The sequence below is a fragment of the Pelodiscus sinensis genome, chromosome 27 (genome assembly GCF_052426305.1).
Source record: "Pelodiscus sinensis isolate ZL-2025 chromosome 27, ASM5242630v1, whole genome shotgun sequence".
Classification (NCBI taxonomy): Eukaryota; Metazoa; Chordata; order Testudines; family Trionychidae; genus Pelodiscus; species Pelodiscus sinensis.
This window is the reverse complement of record NC_143078.1, coordinates 14,087,930-14,101,592: the sequence shown is the minus strand read 5'-3', so window position 1 is coordinate 14,101,592 and position 13,663 is coordinate 14,087,930. Positions and strand designations below refer to the sequence as shown.

The following is a 13,663-nucleotide window of genomic DNA, read 5'->3' as shown; positions in this document are numbered from 1 at the left end:
GGTGGCGTACCAAATATATCAGCGAGCTCTCTGCTGTTGATTTAGTAGGTCTTCACTAGACCCACTAAATCAAGTCCCTGGTCAATTGCAACAGCATGGATCCTGCTGTAGTGAAGATATGGCCTTAGAAAAGCCCCAAGAAAGCCTTAAGAGACAAAATAGACTGGAAGGGCCAACGTTCAATCAGTTTCACAATATTCCTCCAAAGGGGAAATCCACACTCCTTGTCAACATACCAGCTCCTACACCAACACTAATTTGTCCTGCAGCAGAGTGCACCTATTATTGGACATATGATGAATCCCCACCACCTTTGTTTGGCACAGACTGACTGACCCTTGCATACATCCTGCCTGGGATTCTTAAAACTGGTTTACTCAGAGGGTTGCATCAATTTAAATTTAAATCATTTTAATTACACTGGTGCAACTGAGTATTTAAAACTTGATTTATATCAGTTTAGCTTGCATGTGTACAACACCAATTACACAGACATAAACCACCAGAGGGCCCACACACAGTTTAACCAAGTCAGTTTTAAAAATCAACTGCACAACAGTATTTATCCCAGGCCTTAGATTTTTGAAGTCAGTCTTATCACCCCTTTCCAAACCAAACTGAACTTTGTAGCGAAACCACATTAACAGCTGGAAGGCAGCAGTGAATGACAAATTATAAATAGGAGGCTTCAGACAGAGTCCGGAAATGGATGGTGAGCGATTGTAGCATCAGATCAACTTTGCAGCCCCAAGTATCAGAGTGGGGCCAGGGTTAGTTTTAGCCTGAAAAGGCAATGACACGCAAAAGGCTAATGGCAGGTGGTCATTCCACATTCTGTACAGTACACAAAGATTTACGACCAAGACTGAATACTGGAAAAGCAAAGCCGAAGCGGCTCGTGTCCCTTCTGCAAGGTCAGCTTATTGTATTGTGGAAATGTTGGGAGTGAAACTCAAAGTTAAGGGTGAGGTTCAATTTTTCCAGTTACAACAGGATTTAAATCCCTTTGTTAGGAATGAAAACACCAAGATTTACCAAGGCCAAAGTTACACTTTTTGCTTGTAGGGGAAAGACTTTAGTTTTCCACATGGTTCCAAATAAGTCCACTCTGTGACCAAGGAGTTGAAATAACTCTTGACTTTTTAGGCCTGTATATAAAATACTTCAGCTCTTGAAAGACGACAACAAGGTGCCTAGCCAGAGGAGCTCTATACTCAGCCCAGTCACTGGTCCTGCTCCAGCGAACATAGAAACACAGCAAAACCCAGAGCGTTTCACAGCAACATGCCTATTGGCATGCAATGGAGAGCCCTGCAACCACTCACACAGTGCTGCTACTCAAAGTGATATGGAAAGAGGGAGGAAAGAAGGAAACTGAGGGGCAGACATAAGTGTCCTAGAAACCTCCAAGCTCAGAAAGATACTGATGGTTGGAGGATCAGCAATGATTTTGGGACAGGGCAATCTCCCTTCCTCTCCATTCTCAAGAGTTTTTCATTGTCAGTTCAGAGCTTACAAATGCTCCCATATGGATCTGGGTCTAACCTGTCGAGTAGTAGCTCTGTGTATTTGTACACCCAGTCATTCCTGGGAACTTGCAATCCACAGAAAGAGACTGCAAGAGTGCACCTTCTAGCATATCCCTGGCTACATCTACCTTTGGGAACATTTGAAATTAACTCCAAACCCAATCCCAGGAATCAGAATTGATTCCTTCAGCATGTCAGAGCTGTATTGCTTCTACACCAAGCAGTCTCATTCACTTCATGAAGGATTTTGTTCTTAAGAAAAAAAATATGTCTGAAAGGGCCCTCTGGTTCTGTTTTGAATTACACCCTGCCCCAGTCTCCTGAAAAAGGTTCTTTTCCACATACGTTCTAGCATGCACATAAGTCCTCTCATCCCTAACTCAGAAAAGATTTGTCTTGGAAAGTTTGCAGTTAAACTCCTCTGCATGATGGTTTCACTTATTGAAGATTGTTCTAATATGCACACTTCTACGGTGCCAGCTTTTCAGACCAGCTGCATAATGCTAATCCTCAATGGAGAGCCAGATCATGGGACTATTTTTATCAAGCTGAAGTGCTACATTTTTTAGTGGTTAGTGATGATCTCGATGTGTTAGGGCCTCTGTGAGAAGCCGGGTGTGTGCCATAGAAGCCACACTCCACGTAACGGGCACTTTCAAACAGGGATGTGAATGGTAACAGGTTAGCAATTGCAATTGTTTGGTTGTACAGTTAAACAATCCATGATTTAAAAACTGACTTTACCAGTAACTGGTTAACTGGCAGCTCCCACCCGTGGGATCCCGGTTAACTGGATAAACCATACATTTCACTGGTTAATTCCAACAGGATTTTACATCTCTACTTTCAAGAGTCAGTAGCCCTCTGCGCTACCCTTCACAAATAGAAACTGAACACTAGTCTCTGATCAACTTGCAAGCCTTCTGCCCATTTGATGTTCTAGAATGGACAGTAATTTCATTCAGACTTTGATAGCAACAGCTCTCTGTTTTCACACATCAGCCCTAACATTTCAACTGGCTCCCACAACTCAGGCTTCAGTATTAGGACACAGCTGTAAGAGCATTCCATGCATTCAGTGTGAGAAGCACCACACCAACACGTTTTTATGCAAGATTCAGGTATTCTTTGCTGGCATAAGGCGCTTTTAAAACTGCAACAGTATTTATGCAGGTCAGTTATGCGGCATTCAGTGCCTTATTAGCTTAAAAGGTTTGTGTGCCACTGGCAAAAATAATGCTTCCTGCAGAATCCAAGCTTTCATTTAAAAATAACTAATAGGGGTGAAGGTAATTGTCCAAGCATCATCTGCATGTAAACGAACACAATACTCCTCTTCTGAAACCTGCAGACTGCATTACTGCTACTGCTCAGAGCTTTCTGAAGCAGCAAGAGACTTAAATGACCAAAATCTTGTCAGAGCCCTGCAAATCTGCACATATCTGTGGATTGGACACAAATCTGCACCTAGATATCCACATGCATATCCCACACAGATACGTAACCGGTATCTGTGCAGGGCTCTACTTGTGAGTTTTCACAGCTGCTTACTGAGAAAACTGGGGACCACAGTGAAGCTGACAAAAATCTCGTCAATTTCACTTTGTTCCTGATTGGGAAAGCTCTGAAGAGCAGCAGAAACAGACAGTGGATCTATTTACTATTGAGGACTGAATGGAGGCTGGAAAAGAAAGTTGCAGAGATGGACTGTACACTGGAGAAGGAAGAGAGAACTCCTGGCCTTTCTTCCTACCCACAAGTAAAATGAGGGAGCAACAGAACAGGGGAAGTGGGAGTACAATGGAGATCTCCTCTTCTGTACCCTCCAGCAACTGGAAGGTTATGAGAGCTGGCTTCGAAACGTAACATCCGCTAGCTGGAGAAAGATAAGATATGCTAATCCTGACAAAGAGCCAAGAAAAGCATCCTAGTAGATGGAGGAGAAAGGGTGTTGGCTTCTCATTGGGGCACTACCTTATCACTACTCCCATTGTAGTTCCTGTACACGATTAGTTTTGGTCCTCTCGTTATTAAGTGCCTGGCACAATTTCCAAACCCTGCTTGGGGACACATGGACAGGTGTAAGGAACAGAAGACAGCTCTTAAAAAAAAGACACAGACCTATCATGATTAACGTAACAAAGAAAAGAAGATGGGAAGTGAATGAATAAAGGGAAAAGTTCCAAAAGCAGGAGAAATGTAGTCAGTTGGCTCGTCACATAATATTCAGTGATTATTTGTCACATTTCATTAGTCCTCGTCCAATTCATTCATCAGACAAATACCTCTCTGGGGTATTATTCAGATAGGGTTTGAGCAGCTGTGGAGCTATTTGGAGACTCTATTGTTTGACAAACGTCTATAAAAGATACAGAATCAGACATTTGTTTCCTGCCAACTCCAGCAGTAAATTCTATTTAACAATTTATCAAATGGACATTTGATGAACAATGTTATAATTAGAGTACAATCAGTTTAGCGTGATTTTATTTAAATGGCTGGAAGCATAGCCTGGAGAAGTGGCTTTGTGGAGGTGTAACGGCACAGGTATGTGTCACTCTGAATAGCAAACCAGGCCTCTGACTTGCATAGGCAAAACTAAATTTGAAGGTACAAAAGCCAAAACAGAACATGCAAATATGATGTCTAATTACTTAACCAAATTCTCTACTTTGCACATACCTCCCTTGGAGAACTTCCTAGCTGCTGTGAAAGTGGGGAGGTCTCTTCACTACACCACCTTTCCCCGAGTCTTGAATAATTGGTTTCCTCTCTCTACTGCACTCCCTTCAGGAATAGCTCCAGTGCCTGCTGCTGCCCAGAGTTTTCCTATACAGCCACAGCATTAAGCCAGCCCAATTCTTAAGTTCCACTAATGCCTTTGGGGCTCAGAACGTCCGTAATGCAAGTGCCACAAGTCTTAATTTCACTCTGCTGCTGCTTGGCAAAGTTATGAAGATCATCAGAGGCTCTGGAGATGCCTACAAGGCCCAGAACCATAGAATGCTGTTTTCTACCATCAGAAAATTATTTTTAAAACCCAATGTTTCTAGCTCTCCTTGTAAAGAAAGTTTAAGTTTTGCAGAATCCCACCTCCCACTCATAACAAGTAGTTCTGAGTTATGCTTCACACCATGCATAAACATTTGAAAATAAAATCTTACTGAAATCACTATTTCTGAAATGGAGGCTTTGTTGGATAATGACACCAGCTGTTTGCACACATTACATCAGCGATACTAAACCACTTTGCATCCTGCTTAAAATACTAAAAACCATCATAGCAAGAATTTTTATGTTGAACTCATGTAAAGCTCCTGAAGATCTACGTGATAAGTTTGGCTGATTCTAACCCAGAAATGGTTTTATAGTCACTGGGCTAAGTGCACAACTTCAATTGCAGTCTGCTTTGCATTATTAGAGCATACAGATCTGAGACCAGAGTTGGGCCCTCAGACCGGGCTTGCATACCACACATGACACCTCTCCGAAAGATGGCCACTGCCAGCTGGAGACCCTGTAATGCCAGTTGTAATTCAAAGGTCATTTTCAAAATACAGTTTTGCAGTTGGGGAGACCTACGCTCTGCTCTAAGTAAATACCTAGTTGTTCTTAGCACAACAGGGTGGAACATGTAGTGAAGAGGAGACCAATAATGACTACCCAAATAGAGTGCAAGATGCTTCGAAAACCCTGTTTGAAAGCAAGGAAGTGTGCGTAGCTCAAGACCATTTTGTGCAGCTGGTGGCATTGTATACATACAGATATAAAATCAGGCAGGCATGAAATGGCAGGAAGTTGAAATACATACTCTTAATATACCTACTTTTGGAAAGAAAACATTTTCTACCCAGCATCGCAGCAACAAAGCACACTTGTTGCTAAGGCTGAGGCGCCACATGGAGCCCAGTCCCCCGCGGGCCCTCCTTTTGAAATATACAAGAGCCCCAATGGGGGACTGGCCCTGAGCTCCCTGCAGAGTCTCAGCCTTTGAAATGCAGCACCTTGTGGCTCCTTGCAGCACTTCAGCCTTTGAAATGTACAAGAGCCCCAGTGGAGCTTCTGTACATTTCAAAAGGAAGCCCTGCACTCCCAGCCGGGTTTCCACTTCTGAACTGTAGCAAAAGCCCTGCTGGGCTCTTGCTATAGTTCAAAGGCAGAGGCGCCCTTATAGACTAATCAAATAGGTCAATGGAAATCCCATCAAACAGTCGATTAGTTAATTTAAATTTAACATCCCTAGCACCCATATCAAGCGCACACTATCATCCACCCTAACAAAGTATTTTGGAGCGAGGTTTAATGACAATACAAATAAGCATATTACAGAAATAGTCAGATTATTATACTCTATTTGTTGCAGCTTCTCAACACACAAGCTGTTCGCCAGGACTTTCAACTTACTTTGACTTTGAGGATGGCTTTACACCATCAAAGTGTCATCTTCCAAACAGAAAAGCAAACATCCTTCAAACAGTAAGCTCAATACCGAAACATCACTCCCTAGATTTTCAGATATATTTAAGGTTACATGTATTATCATTTTATATAAATATTTGTCAGATGCAACATGATATACTTCAGTTGTTAGCATCAACTTTGTACAGAACACTGTTTATGTATGATAAACATTTAATATCATCTAGTCTGGCAGCACTGTGAAAAATAGCAACACTCTAATGGGAAGGAAGAAAACTAGTGCCTCCAAAATAAGGGCTAACTTCACCTCCCTTCCTGTAAATCTCTACTTATACAATTAAGCCTCACACTTGTATAGCCTCATTTGCTCCAGTTTGACTACTCACACATCTAAGAACTACTCTTATGATGAGTTAACAGTTTACAATATCAAGCTCTACATGTTATTTCTCACTATGTTACCCGACACTTTGTTAGTCACTATGGTAGAAGCCTTTCCATATACAGTTCTAAGTTTGAGTGCTGTCTGCTGATCGCCAGTCTCTGATTCAAAAAATCTTGATTTCATGGTACAAAGAATTTATCAATATCTGAAATGCCTAACAAGAAAAAATATGCTTAATTACAAGCTGGTTTTGAAGGTCTGTATTACAACCATCAGTAAGGTAATCTAGTAATTTCCTCTAATTATAGCAACAACTCCATCTTGAATTCCAAGAGAACTTCTCCTTCCAACTCTACTATACTACATCCACCAGTCATTCCATTTTCCACTATCAAACACTTTTTACACCCTAAACTCTTCAATAACTACTTATATTCTGGTTGTTGCTAGTGTCCATGGGATTATCCATGATTATTACCCTGCTTATTGAAGTAGGAGTACCAATGTTAGGTTGTATTTCATAAACCATGTATTTACCACCATCATAAAAATGTAAGTTATGAATTTTCAGTACATTGGTGGCTATCATAAAGTGGAAAACACCAACTGACAAACTCCTTTAATACCTGTATGCTCAAGCAATCAATCCAGACCAGATGAGAGAACAAGGATATGCCAAAGCACATTCGCCACCTATGGCTGTGACGAAATACGAACACGGACCTAGGTATGTGACTAGTCAACTATCCGATAAGGAAAAGCTTATCAGATAGCCAACTAGTCCCTCAACTAGTCACTTCCCCACCTTGCTGCTGCTATCAGGGGCTCTTAATACATTTAAAAGGCAAAAGCACAGCAGGGGACACAGGTGCGAGCCAGAAATCAGGTAACCTGGCCGGGTCCCCTCCACCGCACACCAGACTTAAACATATTAAGAGCTGACAGGCTCTTAATACCTTTAAAAGGCAGAGCCACAGCAGGGTTAGCTCCCAGCCCTGGGAGCTAACCCTGTTGCAGCTCTCCCACTTATCGAGTAATTGATGGAAAATCCATCGACTAGTTGATTAGTTAATTAACCTATATTTAACATCCCTATGCAGACCACAGCCTACACCCATCTCAGAAAAGGTCACATTCCTTGAACACGTTGCTAGGTGTGTCATGTACTTCAGTTCACAATACTAATCAAACCTATACAGCGGCTACTACAGGATTCAAATACCATAGCTTTTTTATATCCAAGTCAGCCTGTTCTTTATAAAACTGTAATTTCAGGGTATTCTCATTTGATCACAGCAATCTAATGCAGTAATATTTAGTCTACAAGGTCTCAACCAGTGTCAAAAACAAGAACTTTTCAATACTATTTAAAATAAACTTGACTCACTGACAAGAGCAACCATCTGTAATTTCAGAAGCTCTACTAAGCTCCTTGCTAGTCATTTTAAACATATAGCTGCCTCACTCTTGTGCCGGGGTACCACAGATCTGACAGACATACACTCTACCACGTAACACATAGTTCATGCTGTTCTAAAGGGCTGAACGATGGACCAGATTCTGAATTTGCAATATTTTGATATTTTAGAGGCTAGTCTCTAAGGTTACTTTTGTGAGTTTGCAGTAGATTTGGAATTATATTAATAGAATCCCTATTGCTTATCTTAGACTCTGGCACCTTGTGGTCTCTGCAAAGGTTGCCAAGAAAAAAAATGTTTGGAAGTCCAATGCATCAGGGCAACTCCCACATGGTAGATACGAGGAGGCAGACAAGAGCCCATTTTGACCTTGCAAAAATGGCAATCCACGTTTTTCCAGTACAGCAGTTAGTTCTAGACAAGAAAAACACAAATAGTCTTAGCGCTAAAGCAGCTTTCTACATATAAAGTTCCAAGAAAACAGAGTTGTCAGTTTCTCTGCTGCAAGATTCAACAGTCCAGCACTCTATTTTGCTCATTCAGCTGCTCTGTTTCCTTGTGATAGTTTCAAATAATCCAAGTGCCTGACTTTTAAAAGAGACAGAGCAGATAGTGTGTCATTGCAGTAGATGCTATCCAAATAGGTCCCTTCTGTAGGTAGTGACAGAAAAAGAAATGCACCCCTCAAACCATAGCCTTGTTTATTTCACTTCGTAGCCATCTTAACACCTGGATATAGGTGCTGCAGGTAATAATGGCCCTACCCTGCAAGAATCGGACAAAATATTTGAAAGCTTTATTTTCTTTTTCCTCAGTTATTCCCCCTACGTGCTCAAAAATGCAAAGATAGTGGACTAAGCCAAGTATTTAGAGACTTTTTCTTCTCTTACTAGATCCTTAGCACAGAGGAAAGCATAATTTTTTACTGATAAAAGAAAAAGCCATGTGATGTAAGGCATGGAGAATGAATATTAGCATGGCAGGGGTGTAGCCAACTGCAAAACTAACATGAAATTGGGGAAGAATGAAATTTGATGAGTGAGGAGGATTATTTTTACATAGTGCTGGGCAGTGAGCAGTAGTTATTCCAGCGTGGGGCTGTAAGGGACAGGGAAGAGGGAGATTACCACCTTGACCTGGTCAATAGCCTGAAGAAAAGTTATCACACTGTGCATGGCTGTGAAAGATTACTTGACACAAGAAGTTGATGGGACATATTTTGTTTCAGGGGATAGGGATTGTGCAATACAATTATCTGAAGAAGAGCTACCAGGTCTATTATCTGGGGCAGGTGTCCCCGACCCCAGGCAGAAAGAGGTCGGAACAGCGCGCCTTAACTCTTGCTAGCTCCCACCTCCACGGCTACTACTGGACACAGGGCTGTCAAGAGACAAGTCTCTCTCCCTCGGGATGGGAGATAGTAATTACTCTCAAAAAGGGAGAAGGGGAAGGTACTAACAGCTGACACTGCCATGGGGCAGCTACTCCTACCCTTGTGGGAGAAAACCTCTCAGACACCCTCACCTGGCAATGCCCAGGGAAAAACCAGCAGCAACGGGTGAAGCACGTCCCCCACAGGTCTACCACATGAAAGTAGGCACCAAGCCCGAGAGGTCCTGGCCCCTGGGGAAGGGAAGGGGACAGACTTCCTTTCCCAGTAGTTGGTGACAGCCCTGGAGAAGTCAGCAGGGGGGAGGGTGGCCGGGTCGGGTAAGCCCAGCACAGTCTGGGAAAGAAGGTCCCAGGGAAAGACTGGAGGCGTGTGCCAGCCCAGGCAGGGATAGGAGGGGGACCCAGCCCCCCGAGGAGCAGACCCAGACGGGTGGGAAAAAAGGGTTAACTGGGGTCAGCGCCATAAAGGGAAAGTCACCCAGGAAAACGGGGGTCTGGCCCCAGGCAGAGCTGGGCCGCGGGGGGGGCCGGGCTGGGCGGGTGGCCGGGCCGGGCCGCAGAGGGGGGGAAGGGAGGCCGGGCCGCAGGAGGGAGGGGCGGGAATGCGGGGGGGGGGCCGGGCCGGGCCGCAGGAGGGAGGGGGGCGGGAATGCGGGGGGGGCAGGGCGGGGAAGGGGAGCCGGGCCGGGTCGCGGGGGGGGAGGGGGGCGGGGCCGGGCCGGGGAGCAGGGGGGCCGGGCCGCAGAGGGGGGGAAGGGGGGACGGGCCGGGCCAGGCCGCAGGGGGGGCCGGGCCGCAGGGGGGGGCCGGAATGCGGGGGGGGGGAAGGGGGCCGGGCCGGGCCGCAGGGGGGGGCCGGAATGCGGGGGGGGAAGGGGGAACGGGCCGGGCCGGGCCGCAGGGGGGGCCGGGCCGCAGGGGGGAAGGGGGCCGGGCCGGGCCGCAGGGGGGGGCCGGAATGCGGGGGGGGGGGAAGGGGGAACGGGGCCGGGCCAGGCCGCAGGGGGGCCGGGCCGCAGGGGGGGGAAGGGGGCCGGGCCGGGCCGCAGGGGGGGCCGGGCCGCAGGGGGGAAGGGGCCGGGCCGGGCCGCAGGGGGGGGCCGGAATGCGGGGGGGGGGGAAGGGGGAACGGGCCGGTACCTGGTGCAGCGCTGTCAGCCCGTCCACGTTGGCCGTGTTGACGCGGGCGCCGCGGGCCAGCAGGCGCTTCACCTCGTCGGCGTCGCCGCTGGAGCAGGCGGCCAGGAACACGGCGCCCTCCTCGAAGCGGACGCGGGCCCCTCCCCCGCCGCGGTGCCGGCTCCGCGCGCCCACCGGCACCACCGGCTCCAGCTCGGTCAGGGAGCCCTTCCAGCGCCGCAGCTGCTCGGCCCGCCGCAGCCGCGCCGACTCGGCCCGCTTCACGCCCAGGTGCCCCGGCTCCGACATCGCCGCCGCCGCACTGAGGAGCAGGCGCCGCCGCCAGCGTCACCCCGGAGCGCGGCGCAGCGCCCCCGCCGCCATCTTTACCGCCCCGAGGCCGCGGCGCGCAGGCGCCGCCCGCCCTCCGGCACCATGGGGCACGTAGTTCCCCGGGGCGCCCCCTGCGCGGCGGACTACCACTCCCGGCATCCTCCGCGCCGGGCGCCCCGCCCCTTCGGACTACCGCTCCCAGCATTCCAAGCGGCGGCCCGGGAGCCGCTGGGGCAGCCTGCGAGGCTGGAGGGGCTGAGCCGGCGCACGGGGCTCGCGCGCGTCCGAAGTCGCCCCCGGCCCCGCAGGTGAGTGGGGGCGGGGCGGGGCGCCGGGTTCCGGCCCGGCCCAGCAGCGGGGCCCCTGCCCCGGCCGGCCGCTCGGGGGGGCCCGGGCCTGGTGGCGGCCCCGGCCCGGGACAGCGCCCCTGGAGCCCCGGGCCGAGTGGGGGCGGGCTACGCGGCCCCGCCCTTTCTGCCCAAGGCCACGCCCCTCTCGGGCGTGCGGCCCCCCCCCACACCTCCCCAGTGCCACCCCCATCCCCGTCCCCCCCCACACCTCCCCTGTGCCACCCCCATCCCCGTCCCCCCCCACACCTCCCCAGTGCCACCCCCATCCCCGTCCCCCCCCACACCTCCCCAGTGCCACCCCCATCCCCGTCCCCCCCCACACCTCCCCAGTGCCACCCCCATCCCCGTCCCCCCCCCACCTCCCCTGTGCCACCCCCATCCCCGTCCCCCCCCCCCACACCTCCCCAGTGCCACCCCCATCCCCGTCCCCCCCACACCTCCCCAGTGCCACCCCCATCCCCGTCCCCCCCCACACCTCCCCAGTGCCACCCCCATCCCCGTCCCCCCCACACCTCCCCAGTGCCACCCCCATCCCCGTCCCCCCCCACACCTCCCCAGTGCCACCCCACCCCCCCACACACACCCTTCTCCCCCAGTGCCACTCCCCCCACACACACCCTTCTCCCCCAGTGCCACTCCCCCCACACACACATCTTACCCAGGGCTACTCCCACCCCCCTCCACACACACACACACACACACACACATATCTCATCCAGTGCCTGCGCGAATTGGTCGGCTCACCTGCCTGCACAGATAAAGAATTGCCCTCCGCATCTGCAGAAATGAGCCACAAGTAGCCACATCCATAACCCGCAGATAGCCACAGATTTTCAAGGTTCTAGATAGAAAAATTTGTGTCCGCATCTGTAGCCACAGATACCCGCATCCACATCTGTAGATACCCACATCTATATCTGTAGATACCTGCAAATGTAAAGCGGATATCTGCAAATTTGGAGAGATCTACACATACAAACTTTACCCTGCCTCCTCATGCGTATGGAAATGCTTTTAAGGTTACAACTTGAGCAAGAAAAAGCAGCAGATTAATTTTTAAGTAAAATAGCTACTATTTTCATGAACAATAACAAGTAGAGAGGGAAAAATGATCCCCAAATGTATTAACCCAGAGATGAATTGTTTCAGATTATTTTTCAGTGTTCTATTATGAGACAGTAACTACATTTTATTTGATAGTTTCGGTATGTTTCTCTTGCAGTACAATAGAACTTCAGGCGTACTAACACCAGAGTGGCAAACAGACTGGTTATTGGCCTGCACACCTCATTTGGACCCAGAAGTACACAATCAGGCAGCAAAACAGGAAGAAAAGAAAAAGCAAATACTGTATGACTACGCAAAATGGCAAGCGGTAAGAAGCGCAAACGTGTCACACTTTCAATTGACACAAAACTAGAAATATTAAAAAAACTCGACAGTGGTATTAGTCTTAGCAACATTGCAGTAGAATATGGTATTGGGAAATCAACCATCACCGATATTCGGAAAAGCCAGGAAAAAATAAAGCAATTTGCAAAAGAAGCCAAAGACAATGGAACAGTAAAAAGCAGGTGTATTGTACGCAAAGCTGCCGATGATGCTTTTGACAAAGCCATGCATCTGTGGTTCGCACAAGAGAGATCAAAAGGCACTCCTATAAGTGGTGTGATGGTTACAGAAAAGGCAAAGTTACTCTACCGAGAAATGTACCCAGACAAAGACGAGAACCATTTTAAAGCAAGTACAGGGTGGCTCTGTCGGTTCAAAAATCGTCATGGGATACGGCAGTTAAGGATGCAAGAAGAGTTTTTGACAACTGACTGGAATGCTGCTGGTGTATTTAAAAACATTTTCAAATCGTTTATTGAACAACATGAGCTTACCCGGGACCAAGTTTTTAACTGCAACGAGACAGGCCTGTACTGGCGCCAGCTTCCAAACAAAACTCTGGCAGACAGTTCAGAAGAACACGCGAAGAATTTCAAATCTTATAAAGATCGGGTCACCCTGATGGTTACTGCTAATGCAAGTGGGGATTTCCGTCTCCCATTGGTGTTCATTCACAAAAGTGCAAAACCTCGCTGCTTTGCAAATGTCATTATGTCAGCTCTACCTGTCCATTACTACAGCCAGCGCAATGCTTGGATGGATAAAGGCATTTTCTCCGACTGGTTTTTTAAAAACTTTGTTCCGCTTGTGAAAAACTACCTTACGTCAAAATCGTTACCTATCCGAGCTGTGCTATTGATGGATAATGCTCCATCTCACCCTGCCATTGAAAATCTATTGACGGAAGATGGAAGTATTCGGTGTTTGTTTTTGCCACGGAATGTCACCAGCCTCACTCAGCCAATGGATGGAAGCATTCTGGAAAACATGAAACATCGATACAAGCGAAACCTCTTACGGCGAGTATTACTGGGATCGATGCAATTTGAATCTTACACAGATTTTTGTAAACAGCTGACAATCAAAGATGCTGTCTACATGTGTGCTGAGGCCTGGAGTGAGATTGGCTCTCAGTCTTTGAGATCCTCGTGGAATACACTTTGGCAATGTATTGATAACACTGAACCAGATAAATTGGAAAACAATGACCAGAAGGAAATAAATCAACTGGATTTTTCTGAAGAGCGACAACTTTTGGATATCACCATGGAGGAACTGGAGGACTGGCTAAATGCAGATAAATATGAGAACGGACACCCTATTCTT

General features: G+C 48.0%; 1 protein-coding gene across 6 annotated transcripts in view; it reads right to left on the bottom strand.

The window, feature by feature from the left end:
* The window catches only part of PPP1R12B (protein phosphatase 1 regulatory subunit 12B), a 151,681-nt gene extending 141,008 nt beyond the window's left edge, over positions 1-10,673 (bottom strand). For 2 of the 6 annotated variants that reach the window (XM_075910196.2, XM_075910200.2), the window contains exon 1: positions 10,284-10,673. In XM_075910196.2, coding sequence (XP_075766311.2) covers positions 10,284-10,571 — 288 coding nt within the window. In that variant the 5' untranslated portion in view covers positions 10,572-10,673. The remainder of the gene's footprint in view (positions 1-10,283) is intronic. The other 4 variants (XM_075910194.2, XM_075910197.2, XM_075910199.2 and 1 more) reach the window with 3 other exon arrangements.
* Positions 10,674-13,663: the final 2,990 nt, after the last annotated feature.